The sequence below is a fragment of the Pollicipes pollicipes genome, unplaced genomic scaffold (assembly GCF_011947565.3).
Source record: "Pollicipes pollicipes isolate AB1234 unplaced genomic scaffold, Ppol_2.1 Scaffold_6138;HRSCAF=7277_pilon_pilon_pilon, whole genome shotgun sequence".
Taxonomy (NCBI): domain Eukaryota; kingdom Metazoa; phylum Arthropoda; class Thecostraca; order Pollicipedomorpha; family Pollicipedidae; genus Pollicipes; species Pollicipes pollicipes.
Window position 1 is genome coordinate 15,607,309 of NW_023596818.1, and position 17,115 is coordinate 15,624,423.

Here is a 17,115-nt window from a genome sequence, read left to right on the forward strand (position 1 = left end):
TGACATGCGGTGATTCTGAGATACCACAGCGTGCGTCTCCCCCACCCTCCGCTGCTACTCCCAGGTGGCTGTGCCCGCAAAATACCCGGACGGCGCCGGGCTAGATGTGTGGAAAGTTGTGACACGCTCTCCTGATCCATGTGGTTTCTCTATTTTTGTCGGCGAATTTCACCGTCCACCGTCATAATTCCGCCAAAGTTTCGGTCTTAACACGATGCCAGCAAGAGGCAAGCACCACCTCAGGATATTTATATGACAGCTACGCTTTAGTCTTAGCGTTACGGCCCGAGACTAAACGCAAAAGTAGGTTTTTTGTCAGATGCTTGTGTTTTATTCCGGTCGAACAATATTTCCTCATAAGTTGTGAGATGTTCAGGAAAATGAAATATATGTAATATATGCACATAGATATATGCATATATATATATATATATATATATATATATATATTTAAAACGAAATATATTTTGCTTGACCTGATGCCTACCACAGCAGCGCTGCATATTTCCGTGCCTCACTCGGGTGCCGACGATTTCCGCTGTAAATGACAAGCTGCAAGCGCCTCCCATTCGTCACCTAAAGCTGCACACTTTCAGCTCTTGGCGCTCTGTGAAACTGTGGTCTGTTTGCTTCCAAAGCATCCAATGAGGCGGTCGTAGCGTCTGAACGCCGGTAACAGTGATCGGGACGATTCATAAATCAAGTTGACCTGCAGGCAGGGTTGTTTCCTACCGCGCTACTCGGGGTCAGAGGTCACCAGCCAAAGGCACGAAGCCGGTTCTGAGGGGCCATCAGGTCACGAGCGGCAGTCTAGGTGCTTGGACGGTCTGATTTGTCCGACCTCCGCGTTGAGCAGTTTGGTGGTGAATACCGAAGCGAAAGACGACAGATTCGCAGCAGGTCAGGCCACCTGCGTAATCAGGATTAATTAAAACTTGTGGTATGACGTAAATAATTGCGGCAGTGTGCACTTCATTCACGTCTTTTGATCCACGTGGGCCGAAAAGGCCCCATTCATGCAGACCGCTTGTTCCATTCGCATATGCCGTCCGTAATTGATGTGGTCGCCAACGCCGCCTCTTGAAGCAGAGATTGATGGCATCATTATCCTGAGCGACATTTCGTCACCTGACGCCAAGGTTCAAGAATACCGGCATTTTCAGCGAGCGTGAAGTTTTGCATCTCCTGCCTTGCTCCCAATCTTTAAGTCTCTAACAGGCAGGATTCACCATACCCTTAATTCGCTAAAAGCACCAGAAACTGCGAAAACCTTTGTGGAAGTTCGATTTTCTGCCCGACGAATTTCATAAATGTCCGCCCATTATTTTCAGTGATGGAGATGATATGTCGCCCTTTTTTGCCAACTGACCTGCACATGAAACGAGACTTGCCCATCTTGCATATCAGTTTGCATATCTGATTACGTCATCACAGTCAGCGTTCTGCACAGCAGTTTGACGGGGCCTGCCTTGCAGCTCATTCAGCTGCGATCTCATACTACCCGCGATTTGGGGGAGGGGGGGGGGGGAATTTCATTTAATGCCAACCGCCTTTTGGTTCTACGGGAGATTTACCGCTGCCGCCACTGGGGTCCTAACCATGTCGGTTTGTTAGCATCGTTGCTTGTCCATGGTCCTGCTTCCTCTTTTGATGATGTCACATATGCACAGCTACCATCAAAACAGCCATTCAAATAAATCACTCGCGGGGAGTATATATCATTGTTTATAGCACTCACTACCCTTGTAAGACAGCTGGCTGAAGTCACAAACAAAACGCTATCAGACGGCACACACCATGTACATTGTATGTATAATACAATCACACTACCTGATTGGTCAACAACTAATGAGCATTCATGCCACACAAATAACACCCGCATTTGCATTCCCACATCTGAACTGCAGCAATTATGCATGGCATCGTCTCTGCAATAAAAGGCTGTGGCCGATTAAGTGTTGGGCTTTGCAGTTCGAAATTTAGGGAGTGGACATCGATGTCAGGCACTGGCACAATGCAGTCTACATCATCCGCGTGCAAGTAATCGGAAGGCTCTCATTTGAAAGGTCATGATCAGGCCAACTGACATTTTCGGTTGAAAATACGCATATCACAGCGTCCGTTCATTTTCGACATAACCCATCTGTACATCTTGAGCTCCGTCAAGTCCAGCCCTCAATGTACGATACCAGCTGCCGACTGTGGCACAGCTGTTCTGATCCAGCGGCGGCAGAATCACGTGACTTGCCCGTGGCGAGCGCCTGAGCAGTCTCTGCTGAAGCACATGTCCAAGCTGGACCGCTACCTACCAGTGGCTCCACCCTCGGCGGGCCAGCGCAACTTCGACATGGCACGGAACCGACGGGGCCAGCCTCGCCAGCGTCATCTATAGCAGCGGCAGCAGCGCTACCTATACATGGTGGTTCCAGCAGCGCCATCTATAGCGTAGTGGACTCGTCCTCGTAAGCGGTGTTAGAGAGTCCGAGCGGCTCCGGCTTCTCGTCTTCCAGCCGCTCCTGCTCCTCATCCTCCACGTACTTGTAGCGGTATGCCATGAAGCAGAACAGCAACATGTCCAGGAACATGAGTGCAGCAAACAGCAGGAACTCGTGCGACTGCGGAGGGAGAGACGGGTCTATAGATACACCAACAGCGACACTTGACATTATCTTTAGTGACAAAAGGACTTCGCCTCAGTGAAGTGCGGTATAAATTTGCTCAGTTTTACGGCCATGCTACATGAGACGACTAGTTACGCACATGCCTGGGCAAATACGCATTTAGCAAGTTTCGAAGTGAGTATCTACGACGCTGAAACAGTGAATCGATGATGCAAGAAGCCGTTCGTAAATTACGTTACGGTTGTTTTGTCTTTATACCAATCTCCCTGGCTACATTTTTGGGGGATTATTGAGATCTCAGACTCCCCCAGCTGCTCCGTAAGAGCATTTCTTTAAAATATTTCAGCCTGATTTGTAGTCACACTCCTGCAAACCCCCTTGTTATGCTTTCGTTACGCTCCATGCCCTCCCTTCCCCCTCAACGCAAGTGGTACTTTATGAATGGCACCGAAGTAGAACAGAACGAAGGTGGCAGCTATACAAAGAAAACGGTGCATTCTGCATGCGCTAATTAATGCTTAGCAAGATCGTGGTCGTTTAATGCAAGCTATCACGAAAATTCGCGCCATACCTGCTTGTCGGACACCTTCAGCTCGACGATAACGACATCCAGCAGGTTGCCGAAAGACACTGTCAACAGCCATGCGGCCTGTAGCACCGACTTCATGTTGGTAGGCGCCTATGGAAGCACCATACACTGGCGTCAGATGCGGATCCCCCAAGGGTAACGGGAAGCCGCAACGAGCGAGGAGGAAACACGATGGGTCTGCATTTACCCCAAAAAGGCCCGTTCTGAGAGCGTTTTTTAGGGCGGTGCATTATCATCACCAACATTAGCACTTTTAATGACGACATCGTCTTTATGATAATGATAATGATAATGATGGTAAAGCTAACCTTAATACTACCACTACTACTGCTTCTACCTATAAAAAATGTTCACCACAATTATCAAAATCATTATCAGCGTTGTCACTACTACCGTCGTTGGCCTCGTCAGTATCATAAACAGCATCAGCCCAATAATTATCCGCATTATTATCATCATCATCACATAACTCTTCCCATTAGCCAGCGCATCGCCGCCCACACCCGTGCTCTTCATTGCCGCTGGGCGCCGTGCCGAGGGCGTGGCTTACCTGCGTAAACGAGAACTCCAATCCCGTGATGGAGAACATGACCTCGCCAACGGTGATGATGAAGTACTGCGGGATCAGCCAGAACATGTGCATCGAGTTCGGCTCCGTCAGCGTGAACATCTTGTGTGACTGGAAGGAGACCACGATACTGTCAGTTCAAAACGGTCACACGTAAAATTATGCTTCCTAGAATATATGTCAGCTGTTTGAAACAGCTCGCTGGCAAGCTTCGCCAGGTTGGAGAAAAAGTTATCCAAGTTGTTCGGTGCATTAGCTATTCCTCGGAGAATTCCTCCCGCCATTGTTTCAACAAAGGTATGCTGCCGAAAATCAGCCCAACTATATCTTCATTCTCCTGGTTTTTCTCCGAGGAATAAGGCTAATACTTCTACCTTATCTGAGGGAAAAGTTATCCAGTGAATTTAAATACAACATGATGCTGATGGCGTTATGTTACATTTTACGATATGGATCATAGCATGAATGGGAGTGATGGTGGGTACGTTTCACGGCAGGTGGAGGATTGATTTGGGTAACGGAAATTCACCTCCCGTTTTGAATCTAGCATGAACACTGTCGCATACGTTTTGCACTTTGCGAGGATTCCACTCCAAGTGAGGCGCTCGTCCAAATAAGGCCATTTAAGCTCGAGCTTTGAGCTTGCAATACACAAATTACAACGCAATATCTCTTATTCCCCAGGTCTGCGACTGCGTCTGCTATTTTCGTACACGCTCCGTCATCACGTGCTATCAACGTTGCGTTTCGCAGGAGCTTTAGAACGCAAATAGATACGACCCTTCGGTTATAGAACGCAAATAGACCGTGGCCCCGCCATTGAGTTTTTCTGTTCATCGCGCACCTGGATGTAGTTTGCTCAAGTGTCTCAGCCCAAGTTTGTAGTGTCTTGCATGATAGCGCCATTCCATAACATTTTCTTTACCAGTTTCTGTACTCCAGACACCACAAACGACCGTTTGTAAAACAATGTTGATAACTTTTGCTGTTAAAATAATATACTAACGCAGTGTGATGACATTCTAAAAGCATCGTCTTTCCCCAGTTCGGTGAGACTAGGTTTCGATTTGAAATAAAGACAGGGTCTCAGTCGGGTTCGGCCGGGAATGCAACTCCATCCCCCCGTGATTTTTCCGGGGATTAGCGAAAACGCCAATAAAAATAAAGGACGACGGAGCGGAGTGGCGAGAAGTTTTTAGCATCTTTCCGTTTTGTACCCGGGAGGAAAATTTTGAAATTCTAAGCAAGTCACTGCGTTCTCCCAGGTTTGTCTGAGATCAGTCTGAGAATTATAATCTACATAACTTGGAAGACACTTGTTAGGTATGAATAAGTTTAGTGAATTGCAGAAGTGTTACGTTATATGTTACATATACATTTACTGGTGTTGTCTGATCTTTAAACATTCTTAAGTTGCATAGCTTGTTGTGGAATGACTTTCAGCAAGTGTTCCGACAGTGGCTGGTCGTTTGTACGAACCAACTCCAGAGTATATATTGCCGTTGAGTTACTGGGCTCGTGTTTTCTGCATCATGACCAAACACATTTGCTGTACGTTTCACATCTTTCGACTCCCGAAACTTCTGCAACATAACAAATTTTAGTAGGTAGACGAACTAATCTAGATGAAATATGCGTTATTAGTTGGTTCACTATTAAAGTAGATAGTAATTCTTTTCCAAGCTTATGCCACTTAACCTGGCCTATGGCAATGACCTGAGCTGCATTGACTTTTAAAATCACGGACAAAGTGCAAATAAATATTCAAGGAAATTCTAGAACTTAGTCAAGGATGGGACTAAGGGGAACATGGCCCCTAGAGCTGGAAGGTTTACTGTGGGTACTGGGCGATTTTGCAGGAATGCGACCCAAATGTGACATCTGGCCGCGGAAGAAAGATGTCGGCCACGTGCCTGGGGAAATCGTGCTGAAAATTTCGCGAGATTTGTGGCGCTCCAGTTCGCGCTAAAACATCTTTAAGGGTGTCACAAAGGGTGTCGGGCACGGGTTTCTAACCTGTACCACTAATGAAAGCATACAACTTAAAATTTGTTTTATTTTGAATTCATTGCGTTGTAACGTGCCCCTAATGCAAGCTGAAGAGACTCATTCCTTTCTATTTCATTCATTTCTTCCCTCCATAGGATTTCGTAATATTATTATTCCAAGTCACGCAGAAGCTGCTTATGCCAATCCTACAGAGACGCTCAGGGGTAACGCCATCTGAGGGGCAAGGGTGAACCGCCCCTTTGCGATGTGCCGAAGTGGCAAATATAGGCCCCAGGTTTGTTCTCCTCATGGTGAAGCAAAGCTCACGGTAATCCACCGCTGAAGTCGTCAAACATGGCCTTCCTCTTTTGACCCCGTCGGCCTGTTAAGCCACAGCGGATGCAGTTTTAGCGCGTGACAGGGGCTGAAAACTTGCTTCAATTAATTGTGACGCAAGGGATCGACGCAGCAGCAGTGTGTTACGCGCCCGCCTTCACTCGTATCAAATAAATCCGGCTCATGGTGCAGTCGCCTTTGCCAGTGCAGAAGCGTTTCGTTAGAGAACGTTTGGCTGCGCTTAGGACCGCACCATAAAATATGTTAGTACAGACTTAGAAGGATTATATGCACGCTGTGATTTTCAACCAGCGTGTCGTTGGAACACTTACTCTTTGCTATTATGTTCCCATATGCAATAAAAAAGTTGTTGCGGGCTACAAATACAGTGGAATATTACACTGGAAAGCTTTTAACACCGTACGGGTACACGCATATACTCTGATTCACTACATTAAAAATTGGTCTGATGATAATAAGCTGTGCTGAGGAAAACCTACGAGACTGTGATAAGATTTTTCGCCGCCATGGGGCAGCGTGCGTCCTTCCACGTTGGGGAAGGGGGGAGGGGGCAGGAGATGAGACCCATTTGGATTCTTTTTCTGGTCAACACCAACACAGCGCCAATGGTAAATTCATAAAAAGCTGCGGGTCTCAAACCTTGCCCCATCCCCGGTTTCCGAACACACAAGCCTTGCCGTGCTTAGAAAAAAAGCACGAGAACGTCGTCGTTAAGCGCATGATTTTTTCTCCATTTTTATAATCAAGTGTCGTGGCGATTTTACGATCCCGCCTCCCCCCCCCAACCCCTCCCTCCCTCCTATCAAAAATTGGTGGCGCCACCCCTGGCCTTCCGTGATCTCTAAAGCCAGCGAGACTCATTGTTCTAAGAAAACGGTCAACTCTTTTTATTCCGCGAGGTCTATAATGTTGTCACTGTTGTTCCACAAACTCAAGTGTCTTCTCGACCAGGCCCATCTATGCAAGTAGGTCATCATGTCGTAAGGCAAATGGCTAAACTTATATCCTTGACGCTATCTCATTTCAAAAGATTAGTTAAAGCACCCCATAGTGTAGTCAATTATGTTCTTCTTGGTTGATTCTGGGCCATCAGAAAACCCCAGAACACGTAATACACTTGAAAACTTGGATTCGGTTAATCCGGTACATAACACAGCACAAACGTCACGCCTTAACACCTTTGCAAGGCGCTCCTCGTGACCCTGTCGCCCGTGACCTGATCTGACCCCGGGTCACTCCGGCGAGCCGGATGGGTGGGCTCTCACCTCGTGCCCTTGAGTGTCCCGGATCACGAGCAGGGTGTAGGAGCCGCCGAGGCGCGGGTGCAGATCCGTGACCACGGGGTCATCGCTGGCGTTACCGGTGTGCCGCGGCAGGTACACGCTGTACCTGGAGTGCGGCACACAGGTCAGCCAAGTACAGTTCACTCGGCTGATGTACACACACCTGATAACGAAGGTTACCAGATATGCTGAGCACCCTGAACACGCTGGACGGTACATGATGTACTTCGAGTATGGGTAGGGTCAGCTGGCATTCTGGGTACTTGGGCACTCTGGGCAGGTGCATGCTGCACTTGGAGTACGGATATGGTCAGCTGGTATTCTGGGTACCTGGGCACGCTGGGCAGGTACAAACTGCACTTGAGGTACGGTTGGGGTCAGTTGGGCACCCTGGGTTCGCCGGACAGGTATATGCTGTACATAGAGTACCGCTAGGGTCAGCTGGGCACTGTCGCTTTGGCGCCACGCAGAGTCCGAACGTTCTGCAATACCCTGTTCTTCTTACATTTGTTCTACAGGCCCGCAATGCAGAGCGCTTTACAACCGTGTACAGCAGCATAATTTTTACTAGCTTAAACGAATATAACATCAACGCTTACTCGAAGCTTGCGGCAGCCCACCCAGCAGTGACCCCGGGCAGGAGCGAACGTCAGCTCACTTGGCGGGATAGATGGACTGGTAGCCGGTGCCTCCAAACTCGGAGAAGGTCGTCGAGTATTCCGGCATGTTTTCTGGTCCCGAAGACAGACGGATGGTGCTGTTGCTCGGCACGCCCGGCAGGCTGTACAGTATCCTGGAGACGCGTCCGTGAGGTCAGCAGGAGTCCCACTCGCCGACGTCGAGGTTGGGGTGGGGCTGTGGGTTTCTTGGCTGTTGGCTGTTCACTTCGTCAAAGTGTCGCTGAGATAAAAATGTGTTAATCTACATATGCAGTTGTCACAATGATTGCCAGAATGAGGGCAGCACATGAACTTAACGCCATGTGAATAAAAGTGGCCTCTGGCGACGGCTCCTAGCTGCCACTACCCGGGCGAATCGTATATCATCTTATCGTAGCTTCGGTCGCATATATCTATAGGAACGCGTCTAACACGTCATGAGAGCTTCATGAGCTATCTCGGGGAAGACAAACATCAAGCGTGCGGGCTGAGTTCCTGGATCGACGGCACGTGATGAGTTGGTAGCCTCACGCACCTCAGTTTTGGATATCCCTTGTTGAGATCCTTGTGGAGGTCATCATTAGGATCCGCCTGAATCAGCTTGATGGCTCCGTTGGCGTTGACCAGTAGAGCGGAGGACGACTGCAGCACAAGAGGTTAGAGGTTAGTGGTCAGCGGCTCGAGGTTGGAGGTCAGGAACTCGAGGTAAGATGTCAGAAACTCGGGGTTAGAGGTCGGAAACTCGAGGTCAGAGGTCAGAGACGCGAGGTTTGAGGTCAGGTTTACTTATGCTCGCTCAGGGCCGATGAGCGCTGCTGGCCACGAAGACACGGGAACCTGTGGGGATTCAGGGTAAAGCGGTACTTGAGGAAAGAAGGGCGGGTGTGCAACTCGGCACGCCAGAACGCCACAAAGGAGATAAATCCCGTCTGAGGTCAGCTCAAGATAATTCGACGCACCACCATGAAGTTAATGTTGCGATTTTGAGGGAAGAGCATTGGTCATCTCCCATCCCACTCTACTTCATATTAACGCCTACCCCATGCCTACAGACAGGAAACAATATGCAGAGTCGAACCTGGCCCAGCCGAAAAGTGAGTAAGCGCATCAACTATCAACTTTCAAGTCCAACAAGGTTGAAACATGCCAGACACCCAGCTCTACCGTCCCTGTACTATCCTCCCTATGCATCGCCACATGTAATGCCAAGCACCATACACCGGTCACCATCGACACCCACCTTCATGTTTTCGATCTGCATCAGCTGGCTGCCTTGTGTCACGCCCAGATTCGCCTCGGGGCACGCTGACACCGAGTAGTTGACCCTGAGCCAGGGCTGCTCGGCCGACACCTCGTACCGATGCAGGCCCATGGATGGCAGCACCAGCGGCTCGTCGCCCCAAGTAGGCGTCACGGTGACGTCACACGGCAGCGTGTTGAAGACACGCAGGTGTGAGTGGCCTGCACCGGGCAGCACCGGGTGCGTTTTCTGGGGGGCGGGGGGGGGCAGCCTCAGACCGGGTATCGCACCATCATGGGGGAGACAGTGGAAACCTCGTCACTTGGTGGCAGCCAAGTGAAAGACGCACAGAATTCCGCGCCAGTCTGTACCTGGGTGACATACTAGTTGACTTCAGGATGCTCCTTGTGACTAATTTTGTGGCCATATATGTTTTTGTTACTTTAGGACGACTCCAGTGTCAGCTTTCACCAGCGCAGTAAGATGACAGGTTTAAGTCATAACACTCACATATAACACCATCATTAAGGCAAATTGTTGCGTCAAGCAGGCTGCAGTTGCCAAATATCTTGACTTGGGGATGTTCGTTTCCCTGGAAAAGCTCCCACGGAAATCCAGTAAGCTTGCCGCCAGACCAATCGGTACAACATCGTCAGGTATTAAATAATCGGATTAAAATAATAATTCATTAACCAAACTGCCAGATATAGATGTACCAGACAGCAGCCACCAGGTAAAACGGGTCATGGTGCGTAGGGCGTATGACGTATGGCCGCGGCTGACGCATAATCTGAAATACACGTCATACAAACCTCCAGCTGCATCTCGACGATGGCTGCGATGACGAACGAGATGACCGCCAACATGCCTCCCACGCCCATCCTCTGCAGCGGCCGCTTAAGCAGGTTCAACTTGGTCATGACTGGAAACATCGACGGCATGCTGAGCATACTCACACGACGACGCATGCTGGATGGCTGTTTCGAAAGCAACCCGATTAAAGGCAGCCCGATGCACGTCGAAAAAAGCACGGCCTGGCCCCGGGGTCAACATTGAGGGCCCTCTGAGACAAACACTCTGCAGTGAAGTGCGCTTGACAGCCAGACAACCCTGCAAGCTGCAAGCTTTTAACAGGCGTTTCCTCAATGGCCCCCACCCAGCGCCAGCGAACCGCCCCACGTACATGGGTAGATGATGGTCTGGAAGCAGGGGATGAGCGCCAAGATGAGCAGCGGGTTGACCACCTGGAGCTGGTCGGGCAGCACCAGCCAGCCGCCCACCTCGCCGTCCATCTGAGTGGCCTGTAGTGTCCAGCGCGACCCCTGCGCAGCCCCAGTGGAGCGGGGACGTCAGACGGGTGCGGCGCGCTGGACGGACGAGAAAATGAGCCTTGTCCCGGCGCCATCCTTTGTGTAAAATGCACCTCGCCGTACCTATTATTCTCCCTACATGCTTCCTTCTATAACATATTTAACATCATCTCCTCTATGTGGAAGAAACCCGCATGTTGAAGGTGCCAAAACGGTTAAATCGCTTTCTGTAGGGCAAATGGAATGCAAAGGAGAATGCAAAGGAGACTCAATAGGCCAACAACGTGATGATCGGGACTCCTTCAGAAATTCCATGACGCGAACAATCATTCGCATGCACATATCAACTCCTCGCCACATCTTGTTTAGCATCATGTTTTGCACAGACCTGTTGGTCGAAGAGGGCCCAGAAGAGTGGGATGGGGATGTAGATGAACAAGACGTTCAGCACAGCCTTCACATCGGCGATCAGCTTCTTGCTGTACCTGTCGTCGGCGTGGTCCAGCCAGTGTTTCCTGCTCTCGGATGACGTGATCTTGCGGCTGGTGGCATGCTGGCAACAAGAAACAGCGCCGTTATACGCACTGGTTCCAGCGAGGTCAGCCTCGTCTGAAGGTCAAGCGTAGCTATGTCAACTAAAAAAATTGACAACGGGTGACCGGAGCACAAAATGACGTCCGTACACAGAGCCCAAAGGTAGTTGGTGGAGCACATAGGAGATCCGCTGGGAGCCTGCGTTCTTACACAGCTGCTGGCCGTACGGGAAATACTGACTTTGGTGTGCTTATTGGCGCTGACCACCGACCAGGCTGCGTCCAGCATAAGTTTGTGTTAATATCCCGGCAGCCGTCGGCCGTTCTCCGTAAGTAAGCTGCCCCACGGGTACTCACCGTGATAACTCGGCCCACTTCGACGATGACGTTGCCCTGAGGAGGGGTGCACTTGTACCAGGGCTTGCCCATCAGGAACAGCACTGCCGGAGAGACGGACTACGGTAAAGCATGATGCCCAGTATGCGTAAACTACCCAGGGAAAACGACGACCGTGCATTGTGGCTCAGGACAGCGCCGCTATATCTGCGAATAGTCGATGCATCTTCTAGCTCTTGCTTCATTTACGGTGCAAAGAAAAAGATGTTGATTTAATTCAATAATCCATCGCTCGCAACGCCACCTATAAGACCAACGTCATTGGAACGGCGTTATAGCCAATGACACCGCACGGGACTTCAAACGTCCTGTTCCCGCACGCATGACATGCTGCGATGACGACAGATGAGCCTACCTTCACAGCTCGGCGTCGCGTGCTCACAACCCCATACCATCCGCTATCACATCCTCCTCTCCTCCCGTCAAGCCACGTCGCGACCTCTTCCGACTCCTCCCCGCCTGTCCAGCCGCGTCGCGACCTTTTCCGACTCCTCCCCGCCTGTCCAGCCGCGTCGCGACCTTTTCCGACTCCTCCCCGCCTGTCCAGCCGCGTCGCGACCTCTTCCGACTCCTCCCCGCCTGTCCAGCCGCGTCGCGACCTCTTCCGACTCCTCCCCGCCTGTCCAGCCGCGTCGCGACCTCTTCCGACTCCTCCCCGCCTGTCCAGCCGCGTCGCGACCTCTTCCGACTCTTCCCCGCCTGTCCAGTCTCATCCCCACTTCTTCCTCAATTCCTCCCCCTCTCGCCTAGTCGCGTTTCGACCCTTTCCGGGTCGTCCCCCTCCCCCGCGTCCAGGCACGTCCCGACGTTCCCCAGCGCCTCCCCGGCCCCCTCTTCCGGCCGGGCCTCCAGCTTCTCTCCTCCCTCCCACTCACGAACCTAGAGCGACGACCATGAGGACGGCCGGCACGCCAAACGCCAACGGGTAGCAGCTGTCGCTGCCGAAGCAGTGCACGTCGTTCCGCAGGATCGGCGTAAGCACGGTCGAGATCAGGCTGCCGGCGTTGATGGCGAAGTAGAAGATGGAGAAGAACTGCTGCAGCTGCAGAGCGGGAAGGGGTGTGTGAGAGACCATCGTGATGAGTTGCAGCGTACAGACAGTCTAGGAGTTGGCAACATGAAACTAAACACTAGAAGCGTCATCTAAGTATAATGCATGCTCACCGCTACTACGTTGCAACATGAAACACACAAACACACCATTGTTTCATACAATGCGAAGCAAATGAATGTGACATGGAGTGGCAATTTTAACAATAATAATGTTGTCATTTTTCAATATTTTAATAGCCGCAAAACAGCCAATGTTTAATTGCCATATAACATTAATTATTAATTTAATAGCTTACGTGCCGTCAGCTGGTTTTGCGGCAGGTCTTCGCATTTCGTACTGTTTCCGATGGCACCACACGTTGCCGGTGTGTACATACCTGGAGCTCCTGCTGCGGCAGGATGAACTGGTCGCCGCCGAACGCGGACACGCACGGCTTGATGCCTCCGGTGCCGAGAGCAATCAGCGCTAAACCCAGTATGCTGATCTCACTGTGGACATGCAGGCACGCTTTGAATGGAAGGAGCAGAAGCATCTGATTCATATGGCACAAAATATGCAAAGACAATGCTTGAACATGCAAAAATGCATCGCCCTTATATGCAAGGCAAATCAGAATATGGTCACATGTGTATGGGCTAAATATGCATGCATCAGCTAACATTCGAACTCAATATTCAAACCCCACTTCTCACAACCCGCCGCCTGTTTTTGTCGGACGACGTGCAGCCAGGCGTTCATCATCTAGCATGCCGGCATTAAGTCGTAGTTTCACTATGCTTACGGCGTAGTCGGGGCTACCGGCTGTTTTCTAACGGGCACCCTGCTGCACGCTACCCATCCACTGCCCATCTAATCACGCTTAGTGAGAGCAAGGAGTTGCAAAACCGGCAGCGAACGCAGCTGCGACATGCAGCGCGATTCCCACTGAGAAGGCGCGGCGCTCTCGAAGCGTGCAGGCATTAGTGCGACGACTCTGTCATCCACTCCCGACAAATGACAGCGACACGGACTTAGGAAATGCGTACAGAGAGATTACACCGGACTGGAAAGAAAGCAGCTCTCGCGTGATCTCAAACAGCACACCGGAGAATGATCTGGACGGCGTTGGCTCACTTGAGACCTCTTTGGCTGTAACATCGATTTAATTTTCCGGTCCACAAGCACGGGGCATGGCGGTGCTGCTGCTACGCTCGTCGTCGCAGTCTCCTGACCGGGTTATAGTGTTTCGCCAATGTCTGCGCTCCACGTTGAGTGCGGCTTTCACATGCTGGTGAGATGGAGTGGTCAAGCAAAGCTGAGGCGAATGTCGAGGAGGAACGACGATGAACTTTCACAGTGATCGCCTCTGCCCAACGGTTCCTGCCCGAGAAAGCTGTGCACGGCGGAGATGGCTGCTAGGTCATTCCAATCCAGCTTTGCAAGTCCTAATGCCATCGTCGCAGAACCAACGAGTTGCGAGCCACTAAGCATCGCTGAACGGTCGCCAAATGGCGGCACTTAGGGCGAAAGCCGTCTGGCAGTTCTGGCGGTCCGATACCAAGTCAGCTCTCAGTAAATGCTCTGTTGCCCCCAGAAGAAACATTCGTTTGGCCGCAGTATATGGCTTGTATTGTGGACAAATGACCAGCCACCTTCTTTCTCCTCATTCTCCTTACCCGCCTTTCCCCAAGCCCACTCCGTTTGGGCCTCCAGCGGCTTGCTTCACCGATACTTGCAAAATAACGACTGCCCTTCCAGACATCTCAATGGGGGTGTGTCTCAATTGGACCTTTGTGGAGTTCATGGAGCCAAAGGTGAGGCACGGCAAAATAGAGCCGAGCTGAGCTAAGTGATCGGGCCCAAGACCACGATCGCCTCCTCCATTGGAAACGTCAGTCATTCTGGCGGGCATCGCTCTGACGCAAGCCGAGAAGAACGGGAAACACTCTCCGAATAAGCCGTTTCCAACCAGCATCCACGTGCCTTTCGAAACGAGGATGGTGTGAACCCTCACATGGAAGCCTGCCATAAAAAGGCTGAGTGTTGCTTGATGGCACAGCTTTTACCGTAGCTAGGACACTGACCCGACGCTACACCACAGACCCGCCCTGCCCTCTGGCGGGGCGGGTGTATTGAGGCCCGGCTCGCCTGTTTTGCCAGGTGGACGTGAGCGCAGACACCGAACGGTGCCGCTCCCCTCCCTCTTCCCGCACCTCAGGTGGAATATAACGTCGGGCACGTGTTGGCACGTGACGCAAAAGTTCAGCAGAAACTGAGCTCAGCCCGAGCACGGACTGGGCCCAGCACCAGCACAACTGAACGAGTGCCTAGCGTGCGAGCCGTCCGACGACATGACGCCGCACTGAAGCATGACTGGTCGCTCAGAGCACAGCAAGGCTTCTGGGAGGCAGCCTTCTGGGACGCGCGACGGCAGTGCCGCGACCAGCGAAGCCTGGCGCCCGGGTGGGCAGCTTGTGGTCACTGGTGCTGCTGCATGCTTTGCTGGTGGAGCGTACTCACGTCTGTGGGAAGTAGAGCGGTGGTGTGGCGGCCATCGAGAGGAGGATGTTGCCCAGGCAGTAGATGATGGAGATGTAGAATATCGTCCTGGTGAAGAGGGGGTTTACCGTTAGCATATTGGCTGCTTGGATGCAGCCATGTACTGGCTGTGCGCAGGCTAGCTCCCTGCAACTGCTGTTTTGTTGCACAGCTGATTCCTCATGTAGGCAAAGAAGGCATCCATCTCAACTTCGTTCATGAGTGTGCTGAGCGATGAAAGGCACAGAGGATCAGCACCGAAAGTCGCCCAATTTGGCACGCGCATAGCCGCAGCGAATATCTCATAGGGGCAGGTCAGCAGTGACACTACTAACAGCTGACTCTTACCAGGGAGGTGATGTAAGGCAACTATAGTTAATAAATTACGTAAACACAGTTTTGATGTCACGTTGTCTTTAAGCTGCCCTCACCATAGGAGTGCAGTACCTTAGTGACTCACTCGCTCAGTGACTCTGGCGATATCACTTTGCCCCTAAGCTGCCCTCCGCACAGGAAGTGACTCACTTGAACTTGCCGAGCAGCGTGTCAGCCAGGATGGCGCCCAGGATCGGCGTGAAGTAGCAGAACATGTTGAAGGTGTGGTACACCACGGTGGCCGAGTCGTCCGAGTAGTTGAGTTCATTGCGAAGGTAGATGGTAAGGATGGCTGAAAAAGATCCCCCACATCAGTCAGGGTCGTTCAAGACCCAGCGAGGGAGCTGCGTTCACTTGCCAGGCGACCCAGCAGCCAGCTAATGGTGATCGGTGATCGGGCGACCCAGCAGCCAGCTGATGGTGATCGGTGATCGGGCGGCAGCAGCAGCCAGCTAATGGTGATCGGTGATCGGGCGACCCAGCAGCCAGCTAATGGTGATCGGTGATCGGGCGACCCGGCAGCCAGCTAATGGTGATCGGTGATCGGGCGACCCAGCAGCCAGCTAATGGTGATCGGTGATCGGGCGGCAGCAGCAGCCAGCTAATGGTGATCGGTGATCGGGCGACCCAGCAGCCAGCTAATGGTGATCGGTGATCAGGCGACCCAGCAGCCAGCTAATGGTGATCGGTGATCGGGCGGCAGCAGCAGCCAGCTAATGGTGATCGGTGATCGGGCGGCAGCAGCAGCCAGCTGATGGTGATCGGTGATCGGGCGGCCCAGCAGCCAGCTAATGGTGATCGGTGATCGGGCGACCCAGCAGCCAGCTAATGGTGATCGGACGGCAGTCCAGTGATCAGCATCGCGTTAGTCTGTTCGTAGCACAAAGTCGCGGCGCACGATGGCATAACGTCACATGGCGTCCGCCGCCCGCTCACGCGTCCACTGGGTCACTGGTGTCATCGACAATGCCTTTGCAAGAAGCAGTTTGGCGAGTTTTAGTGCAAGGTGGAATCTAAAACTTGGAAACCGGTCCTTGACAAGTGGATCAGAAAACGGCATCTTGGTTTGCTTAATGACACACAAAACATTTGATCTGAATACTGTTCTTACCTCGTTTTGATGCCAATGTTTTCTAGCGATAACTTATCGATTGCTTAGTGCGGACGGAATGCAGTATCTTCTTAGATATATGCATGTTCTCCATATCGGTTTAGTGAAATGGTCGGCGTGGTAAGATGAATGCTGTCACATCACCCGGTATCTGCCTTTCAACATGTTTTTTCCGACTGCTTTGCAGGAGGACGGTCGCCTCCACGGCCAATGCCAAAGAAGGCTAGTGGCCTGAATATTACTACCTATTCATTATGAGTTGACTGAAGAATGCCTTAGGTAGCGTAGATGTTGGTGATAATATATCGTGGTAGGAGATGGAGATGACATTTAAATTTGCGCTTCCCCCTCAGTGATGCTATAAATTTCGATACCTCAAAAGTCCGGCTACCCAGCACTATTTGTCAACGAAAAACATTCGCAATATAACTGCCTGGAGCACCTAAGGCGTCCCTCATTTTCTAACTACAGTTTCTCTTCATTCACAACAGGCTGCGAGTGCCGCGCGCCTCG

The 17,115-nt window shown here is 51.4% G+C and overlaps 1 protein-coding gene across 3 annotated transcripts in view; it reads right to left on the reverse strand.

Moving 5' to 3' along the window:
• Positions 1-1,710: 1,710 nt before the first annotated feature.
• Positions 1,711-17,115, reverse strand: part of LOC119105929 (solute carrier family 15 member 2) — a 59,955-nt gene continuing 44,550 nt past the window's right edge. For all 3 annotated transcript variants that reach the window (XM_037229499.1, XM_037229497.1, XM_037229500.1), the window contains 15 exons: positions 15,642-15,783; positions 15,099-15,185; positions 12,976-13,087; positions 12,425-12,587; positions 11,507-11,589; positions 11,005-11,169; positions 10,490-10,628; positions 10,119-10,228; positions 9,307-9,555; positions 8,602-8,708; positions 8,066-8,200; positions 7,390-7,513; positions 3,761-3,889; positions 3,193-3,300; positions 1,711-2,615 (listed from right to left, as the gene is read on the reverse strand). In XM_037229499.1, coding sequence (XP_037085394.1) covers positions 2,439-2,615; positions 3,193-3,300; positions 3,761-3,889; positions 7,390-7,513; positions 8,066-8,200; positions 8,602-8,708; positions 9,307-9,555; positions 10,119-10,228; positions 10,490-10,628; positions 11,005-11,169; positions 11,507-11,589; positions 12,425-12,587; positions 12,976-13,087; positions 15,099-15,185; positions 15,642-15,783 — 2,030 coding nt within the window. In that variant the 3' untranslated portion in view covers positions 1,711-2,438. The remainder of the gene's footprint in view (positions 2,616-3,192; positions 3,301-3,760; positions 3,890-7,389; positions 7,514-8,065; positions 8,201-8,601; positions 8,709-9,306; positions 9,556-10,118; positions 10,229-10,489; positions 10,629-11,004; positions 11,170-11,506; positions 11,590-12,424; positions 12,588-12,975; positions 13,088-15,098; positions 15,186-15,641; positions 15,784-17,115) is intronic.